General features: G+C 48.0%; 6 protein-coding genes across 6 annotated transcripts; 3 read left to right on the top strand and 3 right to left on the bottom strand.

Moving 5' to 3' along the window:
• Nucleotides 1–593: 593 nt before the first annotated feature.
• RAD5_1 (DNA repair protein RAD5) lies at nucleotides 594–4,882 on the top strand (the record flags this gene model as incomplete). The annotated part of the gene is made up of 2 exons (XM_031148032.1): nucleotides 594–662; nucleotides 713–4,882. The coding sequence occupies 2 exons, from the start codon at nucleotides 594–596 to the stop codon at nucleotides 4,880–4,882; spliced, it is 4,239 nt and encodes a 1,412-aa protein (XP_031006691.1).
• Nucleotides 4,883–7,576: 2,694 nt separating this feature from the next.
• Nucleotides 7,577–10,419, bottom strand: cul3b (Cullin-3-B; the record flags this gene model as incomplete). Its single annotated transcript, XM_031148031.1, has 3 exons — nucleotides 7,577–7,751; nucleotides 7,808–10,104; nucleotides 10,375–10,419. The coding sequence occupies 3 exons, from the start codon at nucleotides 10,417–10,419 to the stop codon at nucleotides 7,577–7,579; spliced, it is 2,517 nt and encodes an 838-aa protein (XP_031006694.1).
• A 477-nt stretch (nucleotides 10,420–10,896) lies between these two features.
• On the top strand, nucleotides 10,897–11,538 carry LHYA1_G003056 (Uncharacterized protein; the record flags this gene model as incomplete). The annotated part of the gene is made up of 2 exons (XM_031148030.1): nucleotides 10,897–11,256; nucleotides 11,350–11,538. 2 exons carry the CDS (start codon nucleotides 10,897–10,899, stop codon nucleotides 11,536–11,538), a joined length of 549 nt encoding a protein of 182 aa, XP_031006693.1.
• A 346-nt stretch (nucleotides 11,539–11,884) lies between these two features.
• utp20 (U3 small nucleolar RNA-associated protein) lies at nucleotides 11,885–19,848 on the bottom strand (the record flags this gene model as incomplete). The annotated part of the gene is made up of 2 exons (XM_031148029.1): nucleotides 11,885–18,404; nucleotides 18,455–19,848. 2 exons carry the CDS (start codon nucleotides 19,846–19,848, stop codon nucleotides 11,885–11,887), a joined length of 7,914 nt encoding a protein of 2,637 aa, XP_031006696.1.
• A 280-nt stretch (nucleotides 19,849–20,128) lies between these two features.
• On the top strand, nucleotides 20,129–21,896 carry mug161 (CWF19-like protein; the record flags this gene model as incomplete). Its single annotated transcript, XM_031148028.1, has 3 exons — nucleotides 20,129–20,142; nucleotides 20,219–20,456; nucleotides 20,517–21,896. The coding sequence occupies 3 exons, from the start codon at nucleotides 20,129–20,131 to the stop codon at nucleotides 21,894–21,896; spliced, it is 1,632 nt and encodes a 543-aa protein (XP_031006695.1).
• Nucleotides 21,897–23,384: 1,488 nt separating this feature from the next.
• Nucleotides 23,385–25,230, bottom strand: sol5_0 (Bifunctional solanapyrone synthase; the record flags this gene model as incomplete). Its single annotated transcript, XM_031148027.1, has 3 exons — nucleotides 23,385–23,886; nucleotides 23,949–24,526; nucleotides 24,874–25,230. The coding sequence occupies 3 exons, from the start codon at nucleotides 25,228–25,230 to the stop codon at nucleotides 23,385–23,387; spliced, it is 1,437 nt and encodes a 478-aa protein (XP_031006698.1).
• Nucleotides 25,231–25,567: the final 337 nt, after the last annotated feature.

Raw genomic sequence — 25,567 nt, 5'->3', positions numbered from 1 at the left:
TGAAGTTTTACGTGGAAATTTCCACTTTTGGAAAGCTTCGCCTCTCTACTCCGGCGCTGTAATGCAAAGCTTGGTAGAATGTCAATCGTGTATAGGGCGTTTGGCTGACAAACTCCAGGAACATTATTAAATCCCCTTCTGGAGAACGTACCTTTCACGGGGAAAGAGGACGTTGAGGAATACGGAGGCATGTGATTTATTCATCCCTTACCTTAGCTCCATGCATACCCCAGAGTTACGCTAAACCTTAATTGAATCCATCGGTGCTCGTATGCCCCGCCTGACAAACCGTCCATCCCTCCAACACCAACACCAACTTCATATCGCTCTTCCTCAGCGTATCAATATATGATTCCTATTCAGAGGAGCCCTGTATGATCTCATTCCCATTACAACAGCTTCTACATCCTTTAAAACTCTGGTAGCTATGATTCGCCGACGATCACACTAGATTTCAATTTCATATCTCCGAAATATCAACGCAAACACCGTCGCTGCGCATGGATGCCTAGAACTCCGCCATCGCCCTTTCATTGCTGCGCGGGACGCACCAACTTCACATCTGTGTGCTGAGAAAGGGACCTGACAAAAGTATGGGTATTGGAGAGCCTGCGGGCAAACGACAGCGTCTCAACGACAGCGGCGAGGGGCGGATTGGACAGGTATGGCCGCGCCCCAAGCAGCTCCTGTAAATGCTAACAATTTGCACCAGCTTCTGGGACGTCCCTCTGTTGCGAATTGGGACTCAAGCTTCTCTTTCGACATGCCTCCCGCTATTTCCAACCCCTCCAACCCCTCCATGGCCCTCGATATAACGAAATATATTCCGGTGGGATGTTTACGAATCCATAGGTCGAAATGCTCAATATCTGCGGAACATTGGGAGTCATGCAGTACTTGGGCAACATTTGCTCACCCACAAGACCTGTTTAAACCTACAGGACAATATTTGTCGGGCACTATACAAGGGGCCTTGCTCAATTCGCCAGTTTTATCACATTTTCGCGGTCTTCATTACGCAGGATGGATCAAAATGGAATTCAAGAGCCAAGGCAGCTGTTTTGGGCAAGCAAGAGTGTTCATTCTGCCCGATGATGTTGGGCGTGTCTCTATTTCCCGCGAGAGTCTTGTCCTGCGCCGGTCAATGCAACAGCTGTTATCAATATTGGACGTTTCCAGGGCTACCTGGAGAGGCGAATGGTCCGATGATATCCCAGTCACGCATATTGATTCTACTTTGGATGAAGACAAGGTTGAGGAAAACATTTCACTTTTTCATCTGTTTAACACACTGCCATCTCCGAATCCAGATCCAAAAGCCATCGCGGATGGATATGCCAAGCACGCTATGTGCAAAATATTAGGTAGCGATATTGAAGGATTGAAGACTACCATGTATAATTACCAACGCCGTTCCGCAGCGATGATGCTTCAACGCGAAGTCCAACCCGGACAAACCCTCGACCCGCGCTTGAAGTGCCTGGAGGATCAACGGGGAGCGACATGGTACTGCGAACTCGATGCTGGCTCATGCCGCACCGAAGCTAGAATATATGAAGCTGCGAGAGGTGGCATATGTGCGGAGACCATGGGGCTGGGGAAAACTCTGATATGCTTAGCTCTCATCTTGGCGACAAGAGATGTACCTTCGCAAATCCCCGTAGAATATTCCGTCGGAACAATTCCAGTGCGAAAGTCTACCGGATCGTTGGGAAATATGGCTGCCGCTGCCGTCGGACGAACCGCAACGCCTTGGAAAACATACTTGTCAGATATGCAGGGAGGATACACGCATGAGACATGCGTAGACTTGATCAAAAGAAATGCCGGGCACTACTACCTCCCTAGTCCTGCGCCACGACGACAATCCAGAAATCCTGTGATTATTCCACCGAGGAAAATCTGGCTGACTGCTGCTACACTCGTGATCGTCCCAGCAAATCTTGTCAAACAATGGTGCCACGAGATCAAGAAGCATACAACAGGCCTCAAATGTCTTATTATGGACGACAAAAAGAAATCACTCCCTCCACCGGAAGAGCTAGCTGATTTTGATATCATTCTGTTTAGCAAATCACGCTTCGAGCTGGAAGCAAAAGATGGCAGTGATAACAGTGGACGACGTATGACAGCTACCCGAATAATTTGCAGATGCCCATACATTAGAGGCACGAGAGAGAGAGACTGCACCTGTCTCAAAGAAGAAGCTGTTTATCACTCGCCGCTGAAGTCGCTACATTTCAAGCGATTGATCACCGATGAAGGGCACACATTCGGCAATGCTTCTGCAAACTCTAGAACTATAGCTGTTGGAGTTGTTGATCTTTTGCAACTAGATGCACGTTGGATAGTGTCTGGCACGCCCACCCAGGGACTTTACGGAGCGGAAGTAACAATATCATCTAATAGCTCTTCTACAATTGGGACACCCCTTCTTGATGCCGATGACAATAACTCAGCTATAATGGAGGAACTAGAACATTTAGAAGATGATATCGCGTCGAATTCGTCAAAGGAACGGGAGATGCTCTTTCATTTGCAAGAGCGCAAGGATTTAGAGAAGCTAGGCAACATTGCGAGTGTTTACTTGAAAGCTCGACCGTGGGCCCCTTCGTCCCACGATACTGCGTCCTGGGCACAGCACGTAATGCAGCCACGACATGGAGCGAAGAGTCAAGGCAATATGGAATGTCTCAGGAATACTTTGGAAAGTATGATGATTCGCCATAGACCTGGAGATGTAGAGCGTGAGGTCCAGCTTCCTCCACTGTACCAAGACGTCGTTTATCTTGATGGATCGTTGCCAGATACATTATCCTTGAACACCTTTTCAATGATGATTATTTGCAATGCAGTTACATCCGAGAGAAAGGATGCCGATTACTTTTTCCACCCTCGCCAGCGTTTACATCTTCAGTCTCTGGTATCCAAGCTTCGGCAAGCATCTTTCTTTTGGTCTGGTTTCACGAAAGAAGCCATCAATGCTACGATTGATATTGCTAAAGACTTCTTGGAGAAACGTGAAGTTGTTGTGAGTCAAGAGGATGAGAATTTATTAAAGATGGCAATTGAAGTTGGCAATGTGATCCTCAAGAATCGAACTTCTGGGGCGATCCGCAAATTCCACGAAATGCCTATGTATGTTCAAAACGAAATGCCGGAAGAGGTCCGACTTGCCTGGGCCCTCGACGAGGATTCGAGAAATCCAACCTTAATGGGCGCGACCATGATTCACGAGGCGCAAAAGTTTGTTGAATCTCAACTTTGGAAGCATGATCCGTCTGAGGGTATGATTGCGGCTGGGGAAAAGGCTATGAGAGCCACACTCTTGGCACAGGAATCTCCTCCTGATGATACCTCTCCAAGAAAGAGCAAGAAAAATGGCAGAAATAGCACTGGGGCAGCGCTTGATTCAGCACCTGCGTTAGCTGGCGGCGTTGCAATTGGAGATGGCTCGAGTTTGAAGAAACGACCATTGTTGAAACCAATAAGTGCTGAATCAATAAGGGACATGCTTCATACGGCCGAATCATCATTTGGGGAAGCTTTTGAAGAAGGGGGGCTTGAGCAGGATGCAGCAGGCTCGAATAAACACGAAGCAGGGGATTCGCCCACTAAACCAAAGCCATCGCTAAAGAAGTCAAAGAAGGCCGAGAACACTGGTACCCTCGACCCATCATCTTCTCTGGCCTCTGCAGCCATTATTTCTACGGCCTCGGCAAAGCTTTCTTACCTCATGGATCGTATCCAGGTTCACCATGAAGATGAGAAAATATTGGTTTTCTACGAAGAAAACAACGTCGCCTACTACATTGCCCAAGCCCTCGAATGTCTAGGAATAAAGTACCTCATCTACGCCAAGACCCTGAGTAAGGCTCGTCTTTCTCAGTACATCGTAACGTTTAATCAAACAGAAACCTTTCGAGTTCTGTTGATGGATGTTTCCCAGGCTGCTTTTGGACTTGATATGAGTTCCGCGTCCAGAGTCTACTTTGTCAACCCTGTGTTCTCCCGACAGGTGGAAGCACAAGCAGTGAAACGTGCGCATCGTATTGGACAGACCAAACCCGTTTATGTCGAGACTTTGGTTTTGAAGGGCAGCATTGAAGAGCTCATCCTTGAGCGTCGTAAAAATATCACTAACGAGGAGCACAACAAGATGAAGAACATCCTAGACGACCAGGCTATCTATGACTGGATCCGAGATGTACAATTCTTGCCTGTCGCAGTTGAAGATATGCCGGGTCCTGAGCATATGGCGAAGCTTAGGACACCGCAGTCTGTATTTGGCAGAGGTTCTGGTGCAATCCTTCATCCAGATGCTGATCTACTTATGGGGGACTCGACTCTGGATGGCGGTAGTAAGACTAGTGTTGAAGGTGAGACACTCCCAGGTGGTAAATGGAAGGTTTTCGAAGAGTCTGTCCATCCATCAATCCGAGAAATTGAAGGATACGAATACGTCAGAAGTAACCCAATACACGCTGTATACAAACGTCGCAACCCAGGTCCCTCGAAAGCGGTGGTATTTGATAGTACTAAGCCCGCCGAATCCATCGTATATACTCCCCTATACGATCCTCCATTTGACGCTACATTGGAGGAGGAAAAAGAACTGAGAGATGTTCTTCGGTCCGCTCGCTTGAAAAGGGATTCCGACGAAGCCTTCCCTGAAAAGGATAGCTCAGACGATTCAACGTCATCCGACTCAACGTCATCCACTAAGCGTAAGGCAATTGCTTTCGATGACAATGAACCTTATGAATTCACCAACAGGCCAGTCAAGCAGCAGGTTCGTTTCGAGGCTTCGCCTGTGTCTAGAAGCGACATTCCGTCGAGCTTCTTCTCTGCTCATTCTGGGAAGGGAAAGGGTCGAGAATGAGATGTTATGTTATGCATTCTCGTGGATGGGGATCGAGGTGGCTGGCTGATGTTGGCTTTGGATGCACCTGAATAAAACCTGGGACGGTCTCTTCAGCAAGGAAGGACCACTAACGAACGTTACGAAGCGTACTGATTTCGGGCGTTGGCGGATTGGTTTCTGCATTGTATGAGGAATAGGATAGGTTGCATTATGAGCCACGGGGTGGAATGAGTGTAAGATAGCTAGATCGAATACAAGAAAGTCCTCGTTGATACGCCACTACTATGCATTTATGACACTGGCACGACGGTATTTAGCTAGCACTTTTCAATCGAGCTGAGAGGCTTGAATTTTGGTCTGGATGATTTGTAGTCGTCAATAAATACTTCGTACAAAATATGAACTCACGGTCTGCTCTTTTCACGCGATTGACGCTTGAGCCAATGCTTGCATGATTTCCTCCTTGGCACGCTGACTGCAAGATCCTCATATATCTTCTTTTCTATCACTTCCTTGCGATTTCCCTCCCATCCAGTTTGTTCATAAACCAATATATGCAAATCATTGCCCTCCGTCTCCAACTCCTCGTCCACTGCAGACTGCCGGAGCGCCAAGCAAGCCAGGCACTCGCACCCGTCCAGTCCTGCTTCCCCTCGACAATTCCATCCTGACGTCCAATATACGCCACCATTGATTTCTGCTGATAGGCAAAGGGCTTGCTATCGGGCTGTTCGCCGGCATTCAGGTGTCGCGCTAACCATTCCGCCTTCTGGACTGCCACTTCCGCTGTAGTAGGGAGTTCATGCCCGTCGATATCAGCCGCGTCTCCTAGCGCATAAACACCCTCTACAAGCCCCCCATCCTCCTCATCGCCCTCTTTTTTGGGTTTCAAGACCCTTAGCCATCGATCCGTAAGCACCCTCTCCATCCCCCCCTCACTCTTCCTTACATCCATACCCTGCACCAGGCCCGACGCCTTATTCCCCGCCGCCCAAACACAAAGCCCAAAGCCCACCCTCCCATCCTCTTTAATCTTCAACACGCCGCTCTCCACACCCTCAATATGCCTCCCCATCCTGACCTGCACATGCCGCTTCCGAAACCTCTCCATCGCGTACTCGGAGAGCTTCTCCCCGAAGGATCCCAACATGCGATCCGCGACATCATACACGCTGATCGTAACCAAGCCCGCCAGGGCCCTATACACATGCGCCAGATGCCCATGCACAAGCTCGTCAATCTCCGCCGCTAACTCGACACCCGTCGGCCCGCCGCCCACAATCGCGAAATGCAGCAGGTCCCGCTTCTGGGCTTCCGTGTAGATGGGCAGGGAGGCGAGCTCGAGACAATCGAGCATCCGCTCCCGGAGTTTCATGGCGTCTTTCATGTTCTTCATAAAGTAGCAGTGTTCGGCCACGCCGGGCGTGTTGAACGTATTCGTATCGCTGCCGGGAGCCATGAGCAAGATATCGTACGATACCTCAAACTCCCCTTCCCCTGCTCTCCCACCGTCCGGCGCGCGATCATCGCCGTTACTACCCACAGCCGGCACGCACTTAATTCTCCTGTCCTTGAAATCCACGCCCAGCACGTGTACCTGGTACTTGTGCACGGCCGCGGACAGCGATTGGCGCCGCACTGGCTCCTCAGCGATGCGGAAATCGAAGATGGAGCAGGCGGCGCTGGCTAGGAGGGGGGTAAGCGCCATGGTGCGGGAAGGGGAGAGGATGAGGATGTTATGCGTGCGGGAGAGCGGGGACTTTTGGGAGCCTAGTTCTTGGGAGAGGGTCCAGCCTGCCCAGCCAGTACCGAGGATAGCGAGGGTTGGTTTGTTCTTGTCGGGGAGGGTGTGGAGTGGTGTTGCATTCGAAGATGAGCTGGTGGGGGTATCTAGACTACCTGATTTGGGCGCCATCATTGGGAGTGTTGATTGGAAAGATCGGGCTGGAGTTTTGATGTAGGAATGAGATCTTAAGGGGATTGGATTGCTATGAGTTGTGGAATTTTGAGCTGAGCAGTGCGTGAGAGATGTCAGCCTTGCAGACGAGGCTGAGGATTGGAAAGCACGGAATCTGAAGTTTTGAGCGAGTCCAACTTTCGGCATGCTATGCAAAGAACCCGAACTTATAAAGATTAGGAAAACGGATATTAAGTGAAAGAGAACAGAAAGAAACATGTGAAGAAGAGAGGTATATCAAAATTGTTTATGGTGACGGCATTGATGTTACTAATGACTAGCTCATGTATGATGTCTCTAGAGCAAGGAGGGGTCTCGGCATTTGAAGATCGCTAATCCTTACCCAGTACACTGCAGTATAATGGGTACATACACAGTATGAGCTGAACTTTCAGCCCTGATACACAAAATGTAATTGATAATAAGCAGAGACTGACAAAACTTCATCCTTGCGATTCATGCAGTTGATTGGAACCCCTCGCGCCCCATCTTTTCTCTTACTCTTATGAGATTCTTTGTACTCTAAACATACAAATTATCAATCAAACGCCACCCCTAATCTGCAATGGTAGGTTTCATTTATAGAGGCTGCCTATCTATGTCTTCATTTATCTCACTTAAGCCACTCTTCAATAGAGCAGCACGCTCATAGTACGCCATCCACTCCCCATCCCAGCCTATTTTCGCCAGCCCGCAAGCCATGCACCCTGAAAAGAACGATAACATCAATGATTGCGACAAATTGCTTTTCTAAATCAGGCAAGGTAGCGGTAGGTAGGCGCACTGGCCTCCTCAACACGCTCGAGATACTCTCGCTCGATGAGCGACTCGGTACGGCGCTTCATCATACCGAGGTCAGGCTTGAAGCGTTGTGAAAGCTGGGTGATGACTTCCGAGAAGAGGAGTTGGTGGGTGAGTTCTTTGCGTGCTCTGTTTCGTTACGTTAGTATTACGGAATGGCAGCCAGGATAGGGGATGAGACTGACTTCATAATGCGGACAATAACAGTATCAATAACATTGCCACGATGTTCATCATTTCTCTCCTCGGTGTCCTTGCGCTCCTCTTCCCCTTCTACCTTGTTGATGGAACCAGATATCACAGGAGCTTTGATTTTAACTGCTTTGCTGGTGAACTTCTCGTTGAAAGAGAACTTGTCGCCCGCCTTTGGTGAGTCCTTACTCGCGGGGTCTTTGGTTAAGACTTTACATTTGGGGTGAACAGCAAGAGAGTGAAGTTGTCGCGACAGATCTTGAGTTGGGATATTGGTGCGCTCCTGGATCTCCTCAAATGAAAGAGACTCGCCTTTTGCTAGGTCGTTGAAAAGAAGTAGGATGATCATGCCGTATGTAGGAACACTGATTTCGTGTCTTCTTTCGCGGCCAAGAACGCCTTCTTTTCCGGGAATCTTTGGGAATACGCAGCGAATGTCTGCGTTACCGAGAAAGCCCAGCCAAGTCAACATCCTGCCATTTCTCTCCTTGAGGTAAAAAGCCTTGAATGACTCTTGCAGAGTATTGATTTCCGAAGGCCAAGTACAATTGTGTCGTCCGCCCTCCTCTCTCGCATTGGCACCACCCATCGACTCCATCGGCCAATGATTCGTGGTAAGCACGTTGATGGATAAATCAACGACTTTCCTATCCATATCGCCAAGATTACGAATGTGGGACCGGTAGCCGGAAGTGAGCTCCTCAGACATCGACATGTCCTTGAACATGCCTTCTAGTTTTGTCGTGAAAGCATTGCCGATTTCCTGCTTCATTCGGGTAATCATTTGCTTCTCGACATCCGCACTCTCAGACTTGCCGTGTAGTAATCGCCGGGCAAGATGCTTCTTGTAGTATCGCTCGAACATATCCTTGTCTTGGATGTATCGAATAAGTGTAGTGGCTTTATCAAGAACAACATCAACTTCGGCTTCCGTCTTGCCCTTGATACCGCGCTTGAGATTGTCGTCAATAAACAGCGAGACATATTCCGAGCACCGTTGGAAAAGGTTAATGAAATCCGAGAAACTCCTGGTCAGCGCCGTTTGTAAGATCAGATCCTCGTCCAAGCAGTTCATCCACATAGTGTCGAACTTGTCCTTGAGTTGCAGGACCTCATCTACCCACTTGATAGCCGCCGTAGTTTGCTTTCCTTGCTGGGTTTGCTTTGGCGCCTTTGACTTTTCACCTTCCGCGGCCTCGCCTTCTTCCGCCGCGGGAACGGTCAATAAGTCGGTATTAGAAATGTTTTTATTGATGTCCCCACCCAACTCCAAAACACGAGCCTGCAAAGCAATCTTCAAAGGCTCCTTCGTAGGGTCGACGCGGGATATTAGTTGATAGAGCAGGGTGAGATCTTCGTAACGATCATTTTCAATCATGGCTGTAATCCCACTTCCTTCCATAGCAAGGAATTCCGTCAAATGGCTGCTGACCATCTCTTCCTCCACCACTTTCGCAATCTTCGGCGCGGTCAAATTCGAAATTGTTGTCTGGCACCGGTCTTCTTCTTCCAGTAATCGCTTCTTAGTTTGCCGTAGCCAAGAGCTGGCATCTGATTCTCGCAGTAGTGTTTGGCATTCCTTCTGGTAGAAATTCCTGCTTGCCTTGAGGAACTCAATCTCAAAAACTGTGAGATAGAGCTTCTCATTCTCGGTTTCGTCATCCGATTCATATAGACCCTCAAGCATGTATATGTTAGATCGAATGAGGTTTCTGTTGATGACATCTCCCTCGCGCTCCATTCCAATCTGGTCCAAAATCACAGAGTTTAGAATATCGAAAGTAGTAAGACCCGAGTTCTCTGTCGCCTTGCCAAAAGTAGACCGTAGAATGTGCTCGCGGAAAAGCCCCATTGACGTAGTAAATATCGATGCCTTCCGGTTGTCGGCGCAATAGACACGGTCCATGTACATCAGGACATCCGTCGTCATATTCATAACCGTAATATGATCCTGCCAGCTCGACCTCAGACCTGTAAGGAAAATCTCTCCGAGAAGGCGTCTCTCGTTCGCAGTTGTTCCCGCCACGACACCAAGTGTGATTTTAACCAAGTTTGGCGTAATAAGGCTGCCGATAGCAGTCATGACCTCTTGGCCGAACCACTGCTCCTCGAATTCCTTGACCTTGTCGTACAACTTGTCGCCTTGTTTCTTCAGGACAATCTTGTAGGAGGCGCGGTAGAGCTGCTCGAAGGAGAGTTTGGAGGCGTTCTTTTCGTGGATTTCTTTTAGAGCTTCCCGCAAGATAGCCCACATCGCATCGAACTCGCCATCGCCACTACCTATGAGGGGCTGCAAAGTCATTGTCAGTAAGGTGTGTCTGAAAGATATGGCAAAAGGGGGAGGTGAATAGGTGAACTACACGTTGATTCCTATTGGTAAATTGACTCTCGTATAGGGTATAAGCAAGGGCTGCATCGTGAGACTCTTGGGTTGCCATGCTTGCTCGTAGGTGAGATTTTCACGGACTTGTGGAATTTGAGGGTGGGTGATCGTGTGGAATAGAAAGATGAAGCGGCGTAAAGAATGAGGGGTGAATCTGAGAATGAACTGGCAACTTACCCTCCGTGGAGGCCTGATCTTTTGTCTTCCTTTACCGGTAATCATTTTGTAGGTGTTTGCTCGCAATGTTACCCAGCATAAAAATCCATGTACTCGAGTAAATGCAAAACTGAAATAAACGTGTTGATTCTGCAAGTGCACAGATAACTGAGGTGGGGGTGACTACAAGACTCGACTTTGTGCCATATTCGCGTTGAGACCTGGATGTTTTGTGCTCCCAGTTATGCCTCGATAGTATAAATACCTGCGGGAATGAATTTCTGTGTTGGGAGGCAGAATGAGGTTGTGAATAGGGGCGTCAATATTGTTATGGAAAGGAGGGAGTGAATGGCTATCGGCCTAGGCAATCGTGAAGCAGCCCTGTACTAACCCGTCATAGTTAGGCTATGACATTTCTGCCATTTCGGAAATATAAATTTTATACACCGCCTTCATCATTAAATCGCCATCAATATCTTCATCCAACCTCACTCAACTGCTCTAAACTTGGAACAATCATCATAAAACCCACGAATATCCAACATGCCGCCCAAACCCACAACCTTTCTCTCCGCTTTTCGATCCCTCTCGAAATCACCAAGAAACGTCCCTCTTCGACGACAACCTCTACTACCACAACGCCCACGACTCTTCCACACCACCCCTTTCCGTTTCCAAGAGCCCTCCAAACCCCTCACAGACGCACCACTGCAACCAAAGAACCCAACAAAAGTCCCCTCTCCGCCCTCCCAACCAAAACCGGAATACGAATTAACCTTCACCTGCAAACCCTGCGGTACTCGCTCCGCGCACCGCGTCTCGAAACAAGGGTATCACCATGGGAGTGTGTTGATTACGTGTCCAGAATGCAGGAATAGGCATATTATTAGTGATCATCTGAATGTAAGCTTTTCCCCCTGGGCGAAGGCTGAGGAAGTTGAAGGGGAGAGCAAAGATGGATGGGCGAGCAAGGGCTAATGCGGTGATATATTATAGATCTTTGGAAAAGGAAACCTCACAATAGAGGATTTGATGAAAGAGCGTGGACAATTGGTTAAGAAGGGGACCTTGAGTGAGGATGGGGATCTGGAGTTTTGGGAGGATGGGACGCAGACGGAACATAAGAAGGACGTTGGAGGGAAGGAGAAAAAGCAGGGTGAGATAGGGGATGGGCCGAAGGTTTAAGGATGGGAAGGGCGTTGATTCAACGAAAGAGTACTGTGCTATATGGAATGCGGGAGACGATGTATAATGAACGACAACGAAAATAATTTTTGCAGGATGGGCGAAGGACTTGAAATTAGCGGCATCACGAGGCGTTATGATGGGATATATTGTACATTACAATATATGTACAGACTAGGCGTGTCGAGTTCACATATGGGATGTACAAAAGTATAGGGCCAACTCAAATCTGGCAATGAATCAAGATTTCTCCTCTTTAATTCTTTCACAAAGCTGTCACAGCCAACGCCAACACAATGCAATTTCCCAACCACAAACGCCCCAAGCAATGCTTCTGACCACAAGATCACCACTCATTCCTCCTCCCCTGGTGCTCCCTCCCCCTCTCCTTTCTTCGCTCCTTCTTCCGCTCAACCTTCTTCCTCTTCTGCTCCCCAAACCTCTCAGGCATACTAACAGCCTCAATCCGCCTCTTCCCCCTTCTCATTTCCCTTCTCCTCCTGACACCCTCCCGAACCCGTAACAGAGCCTCGCTGTACTCCTTCGTTCCACATTTCTTCTTCAAAGACTCCATGATTTCTTCACTGTTCGTCTTGAGTTCTTCGTAAGATGTGCGGAACGTCTCATCTGTTGAATAAGGGGCGGCGATAGAGGAGTCGGTCAAATTATGTAGCGGCAAAATAATGCTTTGTAGCGAGGGCGCGAGTTGTGCGGGCGAGAGGTGGTTGGTGAGGTGTTGCAAGAGTTGCAGTGCTGAAGTCTTAGGCACCAAAGCCGAAGCACGCGGTGGCGAAGTCTCCTTCCTCAGAATGAAACTCAAGCGTCCAAACAAATACCCCAAGGCAGTCTGCTTCTCGCCTTTCTCTACCTCCTCATCCTCATCGTCAGAATCACCTTCTTTTTGAGCAGACCGCCACATCAGATCATTCGCTGCTGCACAGCGTCCCAGGAAGACTAGATTCTTGACTACCTCATCCGCGAGCAGGGCTGTGAGACCGGGCGTCTTGAACATATGCGCAATGCGACGGATTAGCTCTGAGATATCGTCTCCGCTAAGCTTTAGGCCCCCTGAGCCTTTAAGTGGAAGACCTTCTAGTTTGGACTCGATGTTGTTTCGGGCAAAATGCGCGAAGTAAATGCTGATGAGCTTGACGGCAGAAAGCTTGACCCAGGCATGGGGGAACGATAGGCAATTCCGGATTGCGGACCAGAGAGATTTGGCTTTCGAGGATAATAGAGTATCTGGGAATTTTTGAACGAGGATAGTGGCCAGTTGGAGAGCAGCGTAGATTTGCTCCCAATCAGATTCGGAATCTTCAGCCGTCTTGACAGTGACTAGAATACTTTCCTGGAGCATAGAGACATCCCCATCGTCTTTTCCATGGGACTCGTAATAAAAGCCGTACGTTTGAAGTGCTAGTCGGACCACGGACGTGTTCTCGCCTTGCTTGATCCATGATCGAAGGAGAGTGAGGAAAGTAGTCATTCGTTCATGGTCGGCTTTCTTGAAGATCTCCTTGAGGACTTCTCCGGCAGCCATGCGGCACTTTTCGCTATCGTCGTTGGCCAATACAAAGATCAGGGGCACGAAGCAAGTTGCTGATACCTCTTGGACGAATTCGTCAGACGACTTGGCAAGGAGGAGATGGATGACTTCGAGAATCGAGAGTCGTCCACCTTCGCGCTCGTATTTCAAGTTTGCGACAATGAACCCGAGTTGTTTGGTCCATCGATTCTTCTGTTGCGGGTAGTCTCGAAGGAATTGGAAGTATGCGCCTCTTGCTAGATCTCTGGTGTCCTTATCATCATTCGTGACCATGACTGTTCCAACATAGTCAAGTGTATCGTACACAACGGCAGTCTGGACCTTAGCATCCATGACAGCCCGCAAGAAGTTGAAGGTCACGTGTCGACGCTCTGGTTCGGTCATATCATCCTTCAGCCTTGTGAGTAACTCATCCACGGCTGTATCCTTGACAGTTACATCTTGACGATCACGCAGTATGACTGACAGAAGCTTCAGCGAAGCTTGAGCAATGTCAGAAGTGGTGGTGGAAGAAGCAGAGATGCTCCTCGTCGCTTCCGCTGCGGCAATTCTATATAGATCTGTCCCGCTCGCAAACTTCTTCGCGATTGTTTCATCTCTTTTAATCTTCAGTGGTACCTTGACAATGGTAGCAAGTAGTCGGAAAGCCGATACTTTGACTTCTTCTTCGGCTTCGACAACCGCATCTCCAAGGATTTCGATAAAATCGGCGAGGTTGCTGGATGTTCTGAGATTATCGTATTTTTTGAGCACGGATCGAAGGACATCGAAGGCAAACCTCACCAGTTTATACGTGTAAATAGTCGTGCTTCCCCTTTGGCCACTCTTCTTGGCACCCTTCTGTACAAGGTACCGCTTGAGTCTGTAATCGCTTTTGACTTTTTGCTCTGGCTTGCCAGCATTATACACATCCTGAATGACCTCGTAGCAGAATATTAGGCTGTCTCGACTTTGCGCAGCGGAATTCTTTAGCAGACCACTGCTAATTCTGTTGAGCAGCTCATCAATTTTGCGGACCATCTTCAAGTTCAGCTTTTCCTTTAGTAGCACCTGTATTGGTTTAACCAAGTCTGTTAATCTGCTCAGAGTGGCGGTTTTGGCAATTAATTCCATTGAGTCTTGGCTCTTGCTGCTCTTGACTTCCTTCATCTTGCTAACATACTCCTCAGCATCCTTTTCCTGACCCGTTGCTCCGAAGATATCATCCATGATAATTGCAACGATGGATGGTAGACAGTAATCCAGATCGCCAGGTGCGTACTCGGGAGTTGTAGCCACGAGTAGTGAGTGCATGGTATAAGATAACACGTGAAGTTGGGAGCCTCTCGCCAATGCTCCGCGTAGTTCCTTCAAGACGAATCCGAAGCAAGAGGGGCCGAGTAAGACGCATATCTTGGTTAATGTATCTCGAGTCATATCTCTTGATTCTTGTGCTTTACTTCGGAGAATGTGACAGATATCGGTTAGGACAGGTGGCAGCCGTTCGGTCAATTGATCTTCAGGCAGAAGCTTCAGGAGGCGAACAATGATTACTGCAACTGGCACACGGAGACTGACAGTAGACTCGTCTTTGTGGTGAAGATATTTTGTAAGAGGGGGTAAGATGTTTGACGTGAGATCATCCGCGAGTTTGAGTCCCTTCGGTATTGTCACTGCCAATGTGGATCGTTTTCTGGGGAGATCTTCAACGGCATCGCTCGTGGCATCGGGGGCTTGTGCGACCAAAGCGAGGGCATCTATGACCTTTCCAAGCAATCGGATAATTTGCTTCTCCAAATCTGGTTTCCCTTCAACGTATCCTATGAACCGCCGGAGCATTGCTCGATATTGGGGCCACTCCAAAGAACCGGATAAGATCCCAATAGTAGTCGTAGCTTCGGCTGCCAGATTATGTGCTTCGTTTCCCTCTGCTCGGTCGAAGATAAAGTGCTCAATAATAGGAACGAAGAAATGGCTAACACTCTTGCCACTAAGCTCTCCTCGCTCTGCAGCCGCAGCGACTTGTCCAAGAGCACTGGACTGCCTACCTTTGCCAGCGGTCAAAATATTGTTGAAGAATGAAGACTCTAACTCATCGTCGCCAGCGAGAAGGCTATGCATGTCGCTGACTTCTGACCAAGTTGAAAATGTTCGAACTAGGTGGGCCATTACTTTCAAATATTCTCGCCTGATGACCTCGGATGGCTCTCGTGCGCCTGAAAAGAGTGCTGGAAGAAGGATAGATGAAAGCATGCCCTTGAAGGCGGCTTGCTCGGATTCTTCTTCCGCCTTTCCTGCGGTGTTGATAAATTGACATATACCATCGGACGAGTTCGAGGACAGTATTCCAAACTCCTCATCGTGTCGTATATAGTAAAGCATGTTGTAAAGCAAGGGTGTCCATTGGCGCGCAGTGAAAGCCACATCTCTTGGGGAATTAATAACATTGAAGGCCTTGAGTCTGCGATCATAATCGGGCTCATCAAGGCGACCCACAGCAAAGGAGTTAAGGTCTACGCATATCGATGCAACTTCTTCGATCACTGGATCTCTTTGTGCATATACCAGCAAGACCCGAGAAAGGACTTCTCGACTAGCCTTGTCCTTGAAAAATCCAAAAAGCGAAGTCACGGTATGATAGACTTTGTCTTTCAGTTCAGCATCATTCTGAAGATCGTAAAGTGGAACGAAGTGCTCTAGAACTAAGAGGAGACCTCCTTTTGTCTTGGGATTGACTCGTCGTGAGGGTTGGTCGAGTAGGAAGATCGAAACGTCCACCAAATTGTGAGCTTGGGTCGACGTAGAGACAAATGGCGCGAGCTCAGAGACAGTCGTAACACAAGACTCGAGCAAATCCTTGCTGAGGTCATGTTGCCCTCGGAGAACCCCACCAATCTGTGTCAAAAAATGATCCATGTTGGGCGTAAGGAGCTCGGATTTCACTTGGTCGTGGACCCCATTGCTTTCGTCTTCCCGACCTAGCTTAACCACGTTCCTGAGAATGTTTAGGGCGATGAGTTTGACTTCGTCCTTGGACTTCTGGGGCGCAAGGCATTCTGCCACTTTGGATAAAATCTTCTTATGACTGCCCAGGAAAAGCACAGTTTGAGGGGTGCTTGACCAAGTCGAAAGAAGCCTGAGTATAGCAGAAATACTCTGACCAGTCTCGATGGGGAGGTTTTCAAGTCTTGGACCGACAACATCATTGATGATGCTGCTGAGATATGGAGACCAATCAAAGCTCGTGGCATTCGAAAACAAAAGTATCAAAGATTTCAAGCCTGTCTGGCGGACAACTTTTAACAAGGAGGTCTGGGTCACCTGGTTGGCTCCTTCGTCGATGTCTTCAGTGTCGCCCTGCAATTGACGAGAGCTGAAGATGGTGCAATACAGCACTGCTTGTACCAATTTGCCGGCAAAAGGAGTGACTTTTGTGCCAAGCTCTTTTATAAAGCCTTCCATCATATTGGTCAGACCGACTTGTTTTCTAACACCGAGGAGTTCAGTGTCAAACATAGAGTCTTGCACGATGCCGTTCTCAACCAGATGAATATCCTGGAGCTCACCAAGAGCGATGTCCAAGAAACCTTCGACGTCTCTGGCATTCAGACTTCGTAGAACTGTTAATCTCCGGGCTTCCATTCCTTGTCGACCGCTGGCGGATCCCTTTCGGGAAATTGAACGGCCATATAAAATTCGGAGGAGTACCGGCATGAGAGCCTCACGATGCTCTGCTTGAACCAATGTCTGACCTTGCAACAGGATGGTGATTTCGTCCTTGAAACGTGCTTCGTCCAGTAAATTAAGGAGATTTTCTTCGTAAGGTTTGATGCTACCATTCTTCCAGGTGAAAATTGCCTTGAGAGCGGATTTTTGAATTTCGATGTCACCGTTTGCAAGAAGTTTTAAAAGAGCGCTGTGCACATCTGCAGCTCTAAATAATGATACCGAATTCACGAAAAGACCAAATAAATCGAGTTGCGATTTCTGGTCTTTTCTTGTCCAGCCACTAGAGACGGCTTCACCGTCACTGGGCTCGATCTCATCGATTTGCTTACTGGCCCAGGAGAGGAACATTGGTACGAGCTGACGGGAGCGCTTCTCGGCAATAGCTGGCGCGCCAGCAAGTATTCGAAGGGCTTGTGCTCTGGCAGAGGTTGGTCGATCCGCGACCAACTTTTGGGCGTCTTCGAACTTTTGTAGCATTGTGTCACGACAATTCGCGACCTCAGCATCCGCCTCCTTCGCAAGCTGATCTAGCTTCATAAGGTTGGAGCACTCGAAATCGGTGAGGCCATTGTTGTGTGATTGCTCCACGGTTCGAGCAGAGCCATCCCAAATTGCAGAAGGGGTTTCCAACCATTCAAAAGCAAGTTGACCTACGGCCTCCTCCCCTGACTTCGTTTCCGCTATCTGCTTGAGCGCTGCGCATGCATCTTCCCAAAGCTGGGAAAATTTCACAGTCAGCATACCAAAACAGAATAATGGGATCGCTTGCTTCAGCCATGAAGATGGTGACTGATGGGAATACAAGCTCGCTACTTTGCGAATATGCATAGAAGCTGAGCGAGCAGTCTGTAAATCTAGGGGTGTTTGTTCTACCATAAGCATGATAGACAACGCTTCGGAAGTCGAGTTTTGATCGGTCGTATAGATGTGATCTAGTAGACGTAAAGAGAGGAGCCTTAGCTCATGAGAGTCTGTCGAGAGATTGGCAACCAACGAAGTAATTAGTAGATCTTCGTCACCATCAATACTCGGCTCCTTCGAGTCTAGTCCGGGCTTCGGGTTTGGTGACGCCTTGAGACTACTCTGATAATCAAGTAAGGCCTCGAGGAAATCGGGTAGACGAGCATATCTAGGAGCAGCAGCTCGTAGTAGCGGTTCTAGTGCTCTGTCAAGTTCCCCAGCTCCCTTGCTCATCCTCGAAAATGCACTGAAACCTCGGCCAACGATAAAATTCGCCTCCTCTGGGGCGAGGGATGATGATGGTCGCAACGCAAGTTTCAGCTTCCGGAGTAGAATTTCAGAAATTCTAGCATTTGTCGAGGGGTGAACTACAGTGGATGCTAGAACTTCTAGAAGAGCGTTGTATTTAGGTAGGCATCGATCGTGCCAAGTCGTCGGGCTTCTATCATGTATGGCTGGTGACGCTTGCTCTGGAAATGGTGATACTTCCAACTTCTCGAATTTGCTTACTATCTGGTCCTGCCAAGACTGGGGTAGAGTGAATCCTTCCTTGCCGCGAGGAGTTGGCAGGACTCCTGAAGATACCATTTTAGGCAGTAAAACAGACAAGGTGTCCCCATTACGTGCATCTGACCAATGCGCAATAACGAACCTAGAGTGAACTTTAGAATGAGTATGAGAACGAGCTCAGGAATGATTTACCTCTGGAAGTAGGGTAGCACAATGGCGCGAAACCGTTCTGGCTCAGCGTCAGATAGATATGAGCAGAAAGGTAAGAACCAGGTCGCTAGTGGGTCCTTGGTCAAAGAATCCATGAAAGGAGAGATGAAACGTATCATAGCATCCATAGGGACATATTGAAGAATGATCGATACACTCAGTACTAGAGAACTCCAAATGTCCACTTCGGGCTCAAAGTTGGAGACAACACTGACGTTCTTGGATATTGCGCGAAGAACACCAGACATTGCTTCAAGAAGCGCGGGCCAGTCATTGACGCGGCTCGCTTTCCTTACCCCAGATACAATGCCGATTGTCCGAGCGAAAAGAAGCAGGCGCCCGAGGTCGGCCTTTGTTTTCGATGTTTGAAATGCCTCGGCTGCTTCATTCGTCCCCCCAATGACTATATCCATAATATCCTTGAATGTTCCTGAGTTAGTTTGATGTATGATACTGGTCAATACACCAAAAATAACGTTCATCCACGGAGATGGCTCCTTGGCCGCGAAATCTTCGTCGTCTAGAACTGAGATTAAGCATTGAAAGATGGCAGCCCCCGAAGTATGTACAGTCCAGCCATTTCCTTTCATTGCCTGAGCAAACATTGTCATAATTCCATGATAGTACAGTCCGAATTCCTTAGATCCAGAGATGCTAGCGAGATCCGATTTGGCGTGAAGCACAATGAGAGGAAGACATTCCTCCCTACGGGCTGGAGCCCCAGCCTTCGTGATCAAGAAGCTCATAGCTTCCGCTGCAAATCGGGCTATATGTGGCGGTTGGCGATGTTTCCCCAAAAGAGGGGCCATCAGGTCGTATGTTGGCTTGAGATCCAGTACCAAATGTCTGGACAAGTACTTGAACATAAATGTTAAGCACGTAAAACTCCACTCAATAACCTCGACATCTTGAGGAGTCCCTGCGATAGATGTGACAACTTCCAATACCTTGGGGAAGTGTCTCATAAAACGGCCTCCCAAATCATGCGCAAAATCCGTCACCAATTCGAGCAGAGGTTCCATGGACTCTCTTTCCCTCTTCTCCATATATGTAACCAAATTTTCCATAATCTGGTCCTCGAAATGTAGAATTTGAGGCAGACTGTCGCACATCTTCAGCACTTCTTGCGAGAAGGCTACAAAGCCCTCGGACATGTTGAGATCCTGCCATTTTTCTAGCCCAGATTTGAAATAGGAGGTGGTGGTAGATAGGTCTTCGGCATCGAGATCATGACGGCGAACTCTTCGGATAGGGTCGAGAGAATTCAGTTTGGAGACTTTCGTAGTAAAGGATTCCCACCGGTGGTTCTTCTGGTGAAGAGTGCCCTTCTTGACCTTTCGGGTCTTGACAATCCTCCCTGAATTCGTAGCCGGCATATTGGATATGTCGGGAGCATCCCACGAGTTGTAGTTGTAGTTGTTTGTAGGGTGTACATGTAAAAGTACTGGAGGGTTTTGCGGTTCAAAATATTTCTGCGGGACAGTCGTCGGTGGAGAACGGCAGAATCCTTGAAGTGGGTTAGCGCGGGATGAACCGATAAGATAAGGAGCTGCTCAAAAATATCGCGACGCGACTTCACTCGAAACTAGGTCAAAGGTACAATTGTCGCAACTTTAACCACGACGTCTATCCTTCTAGCTTTCCAATTGCGTGAAGATGGCATCCAAGATGTAAGTACCATGTTCAACTCTGCGAAGCATATATCCCCCCATTACCTGGAACTGTAAACTGACAAACTAAAAACAGAATTGTCCTCGGGGACATCAACGGTCAATTACAGCCAGTATTTACCAAATTATCGACTCTTCACGCAAAGAATAGCTTCACCTTTGCCATTGTCACCGGTAACTTGTTCTCAGAAGACAACGATGCTGTCACGGAGCTTCTTACAAACAAAATAACCATACCTCTTCCTACATACTTTACCGTTGGCACAACGCCTCTTCCCCAGCGCATCATTGAGAAAATTGAGAAAGACGAAGAGGTGTGGTTCAATTGAATACGGCCATTGTCACTTTCATGTTGATGCTAATTCATTTGGTAGATCTGTCCCAACCTCCACTACCTAGGAAAACGAAGTACGACTAAGACCTCAGAGGGCATCAAAATAGTCACACTTGGAGGACAACTCGATGAAAGTATAGTTGGGGGAACTTCCAAAGAGCAATATCTACCATTCCATACCATTAGCGATGCAAAAGCTTTGCATGGTGCAAATACGGCTGATATCCTTCTTACAACCACATGGCCTGCTCTGATCAGAACTGGTTCTAAAATTCCGCTTCCTGATGGGGTCACGGATATCACAGGTCAGGACCACATTGCGGATCTTTGTGCTGTTCTCAAGCCTCGTTACCATTTCTCGGTTTCTCCAGAATTCTTCTTTGAAAGAGAACCTTTCTTCCATACACCAACTCAAGACGCACCTGATATGCGTCCACTGACTCGGTTTATCTCCCTTGCCGCACACGGAAACCCATTCAAACAGAAGGCTCTATACGCATTCTCTCTTCCGAATTCCATCGATTCAACTGCTCCATTACCACCCGGTGCTACAGCTTCACCGTTCATCACGAGGCCAAATCGCAACAAGCGGCCAGCTCTCGAATCGAACCCGTACTCCAGATACGCCAATCATGACCGCAATGGCCATGAGAATAAGAGGCATAGAGGCCAGAGACAACCCCCACCAGGACCAGATCAATGTTTCTTCTGTCTTTCCAACCCAAATCTTGACACTCATCTCATTTCCTCGATTGGTGATGATGCCTACCTCACGCTTGCCAAAGGCCCTCTAACCTTATCGGATACGTATGCTACCTCTGGCATAGATTTCCCTGCTCATGCACTAATCATTCCACTTACACACTCTGCAACTATTGCCGCCATTCCTGAAACCGAAGAAGAAAAGTCCAAGGAGAAGACGTTTGCCGAGATGAACAAGTTCAAGGAGAAATTGCAATCAATGATCGCCGACCGAAGTAACAATCAGCTAGGTGCGGTTACTTACGAGATCAGTAAAGGTAATGGAGTTCACACGCACTGGCAATTCGTGCCAATGCCTGCAGAGACGATTCGCAAAGGGTTGGTTGAAGCGGCATTCCGCGTCGAAGCCGAGAATCTATCCTACCCCCCTTTCGAGGTTCGTGATCCAGGCATAGGTCAGAACGAGGGAGACTTCTTCCGGGTCTGGATCTGGACACCACCAACGGAGGACGAGGCGGAAGGTAGTACGAAGTGCATTACCATGCCATTCGATTATAGTAACAAGTTCTCACTGCAATTCGGTAGAAGTGTGTTGGCGAAGTTGCTGGGATTGGAGAAGAGACTGCAGTGGCGGGATTGTGCGCAGACGGCGGACGAGGAGAAAAGGGATATTGAAGCTTTCAAAGCGGTATTCAAGGAATTTGATTTTACTCTTTAAGCAGTGGATGTATACCCCAAAATCTGAATATGCATTTACATGGCGTTAGTGGGGTGGGATGGGAAAGGCATTGAGGACGAAAAGTTGGTGGGAAAAGTTGATGCATTTACGATATTTATACGGCGGACTACTTACATACCTAAGTACTTACTCTTTACATAATCGGCCGTTCAGTACGCCTCCGCCTAGAACAAAGGAGATATTATAGAAGCAATGTTTGGATCTTCATCCCGATGACAACACCAGAACACCTGCTTGAATCTCAGCTCCTTTATTATATCGATCTCAATATCAAGATTGTCTATCCTTAGACCCACCCCCCTATACACACAAGCGTAATTTTCTGCACGTGTCCAGCATTATTATCATCTTCTCCAATAAAAACTCACTAATTATATATCCTTTCACGTTCCCCCTCACCTCTTCGTCATTCATTTCCAACCCACCTCCCACATACTCCACCATCCTTCCGCGTCATCGCATCTCTTTCCTTCCCTATCTGTCCCCATTCTCCCAGCCAAGCCAAGCCAACAAAAGAACAAAAGCAGGGGCGAAAGACAGATCCCCACACAGTTGAGAAACCTCTTAGGAACAAACGGCACAACAATCACTCATTCATTTCTTGATAATATCCCCACCTCACTACACTGAGTACCCGAATATCCAATTTGCATCTTACTTAACAATGATCTTTATGCTTATATCTATACCTACATACATACATCCATACATATATTTCTCTTAGACTTCATTTCATCACACCACATTCACTTATACCAGTACACGCGAGCCGAAGTCCACTGCTGAACATCTGCTTTACAAACTTGAATTCTCTATCAACCAGATTCAAGTATCTAAAGCCTCTAATGCTCTTTCTCCCACTTAAACTGCCAAGTAGGAGGCGATATTATGGTGCAGTTTGTCGAAAAAGGGGCTTTAGCGAGCCGAATCTAATTTAGCGGAAGACTATTCGGTGCAACGCGACTCCCTACCTACCCTGTCCAGGCGATACCTATGCGTTTATATCCGGAACTTATTAATGCATATAACCTTTACGCTTATAGTTTAGGTCATATAAGTATAGTCGCAGATAGTAAGAGGTTTAAGAGACTGACTCCTAGTTGGACTTTGAGTAGGACCTATATGCTATTGCTAGGGAAAAGATAGTATTTCTTAGATGATGCGAAGAGAAACAAGCATATGAAAAGGTGGAGATAGTGCTAGCAGCGTTCTGAATATGATACATATACAGTTTATAATCAAAATGCAAGACCCAACGGATTAGGTACCCTTTAATGAATGTTGGATTAGATAATTCGTAATATAATATAATAATCGGTAGGGATTAGATAATTCGCAGTGTAGAGAATAATACGGCAATAAAATACCATATTGCATATTATATTAATATAATATAGCAAATCAATCATGTATTGGGCTTTCAAGGATACGGTAGATGCCTTAGTAAGTTGTAACTTCTAAACTCACTCAATCTAGGACAGACGAGATCTTGAAACCACCAGGACACAAGTACTGAAAAACACCATCAGGATCGTACTTGGCAGCCACCTCTCTGATTTTCTCAACATTACCCTTGCCGTAGTTCTGAAAGACCTCTTGCGTGGGGTGCGCATAATTGGCGGTAACCCAGCTCAGGAGACCATCGGCCGACATAGCAAACTCCCGCAAGCGCTCGTAAACCCGTCGCGCGCGAGGCAAAGCCCAAAGCTCTAGCTCCGGCGTGCGTACCATGACATGAAAGCCCCAAATAATCCCATCACTGTCGTGTTGTTCAAGGCCCATGATGTTTCCACCCGCTTCAACAGATCTCTGGATAAACGCAAGCGGAAGCGGCTGGAATACACACTGCGTCTTGAAGTCACCGTCTTCAATATGATCCTGTAACTCCTCCACCAGAGCATCATGTAGCTCAGCCGCTTTCATTATGATAGAAGCATCGTTCTTGAAACACATGGTGAACCAATTACCACTGGAAATAATTGTCAGATATGTGCTGCGCGTTAAGCCCCCGCGGACAGGTGCGCGACTCACTAGTAATTCTTTGCCTGTTCAGTGGTCTCCAAGAGCCCAAGAAGGTTATCCTTCTTATATGATTTCCAGACCTCCGGAAACGCTAGCCACTTGTCTAAGATCGGTGGCTTTTCCACGCCAGCCACGTTAGCGTACAAGGAGGCAATGATGGTCACGGGCTCTGGTGTAAGTTTGCACAACATACAGACCAGATTAGTATCTGGATCATCTGGGACCCCCTTGACGAAGTCGACTATGGCATCTGCTGCTTTAGGAAAGATTTCCTTTGGGAGGATGACCCCGCCGCCCCAAACTGTGCTGCACGGCCAAGCATGCATGGTGAAGTGCGTGACGATTCCAAAATTATTGCCGCCCCCCTTGAGAGCCTTGAATAGATCCGCGTGCTCCCCCGCGGCATTGGCAACCACGATACGACCGTCGGCTAGCACTACCTCGTAAGAAACAACCTGGTCACATGCGAAGCCATGACGGCCCGTGAAGAGTGTGATACCGCCGGTCAAAGCGAGCCCAGCAATGCCAACGGTGGCCTCTCGCGCTGCTCCTACAGCCCGTTCGTGCTTGGCGAGCCTTTCATAAATCTGTAGATGCATGTGGCTTGTCAGTTGACAGGCCTTTCCTCTCGACTGGAGTTTTGATTTTCGATTCTGATAGCGTATGCAAAAACACTCTGACAGCTCAAACGGACTTGAGTCGACTTTCATATATTTGACTTTAAATCGGGTAAAAGGGGGGAAACAGAAAAAGAACACGGAAGCATATCTAAGTATATATTCTAATATATAAAGGAGTTCAATACGCATTTTTAGAGCTTGAGTTGAGTTGAGTGTTATACTCAACTCAATCCAACCCAGCTCAACTCATTTCACACACTGGATCATGTGCTTGAAAATATTGGAGGGCTAGGATACACAGTTGACAGACATACCTGGCCGGCGAGGACCCCCGCACCGATCACGACTGTCTCACTCTCGGGATCATACTCGGTAGCTTGCATGCATCCGAGGTCGATGGTGACGCCGCCATCGATATTGTTGCTGGGCCAGAAGTTGCTCCCTCCCGAGCGTATGGCGAACTTTTGATCCCCATGGACCAGCGCCTTGATGGCAATCGCAATCTCGGCTGTCGTTTGTGGCATCAGGATACACGCCGGCTTTAGCTTCGCACTGTTGTTGAAGTACGAATCAATCCGTGCGACGAATTCATCGCTGGCGGGGAGGACAACCCGGTCCCGGAGCCCGACTTTCACCAGACAGTCCACCTGTTTGGAAGATATGTCTTCCATGATACGTCTCCTAACCTGTTCTGATGTCTGGCACGGAATCACTATGTTCGATACTTGTATTTCAAGTAGCACGGAGACAAGTGAGTTGGATATGGGAGACAGAGGGTGGGAGGAGAGAGAGAGAAGCGGAGAGGCTGAGGGCGGAGGGGAACAATAGATACACTTCCCGTGATTCGCCTCTGCTCCCTACACTCTACACTTTCCACCCCCTCTTTCACCCCAGATGCTAACTTTGTAAGCCCCTTGTTTTTCCTGTACCACTCCAACCTCCCTCCCTTGCTCAAATGGATGGTGGAAATGCAGGCCATGGAACCCTTTAGCCACCCACATGTGCCGC

The sequence above is a fragment of the Lachnellula hyalina genome, assembly GCF_007821495.1.
Source record: "Lachnellula hyalina strain CBS 185.66 chromosome Unknown contig00040, whole genome shotgun sequence".
Taxonomy (NCBI): domain Eukaryota; kingdom Fungi; phylum Ascomycota; class Leotiomycetes; order Helotiales; family Lachnaceae; genus Lachnellula; species Lachnellula hyalina.
This window is presented reverse-complemented; position numbering and strand designations above follow the sequence as displayed.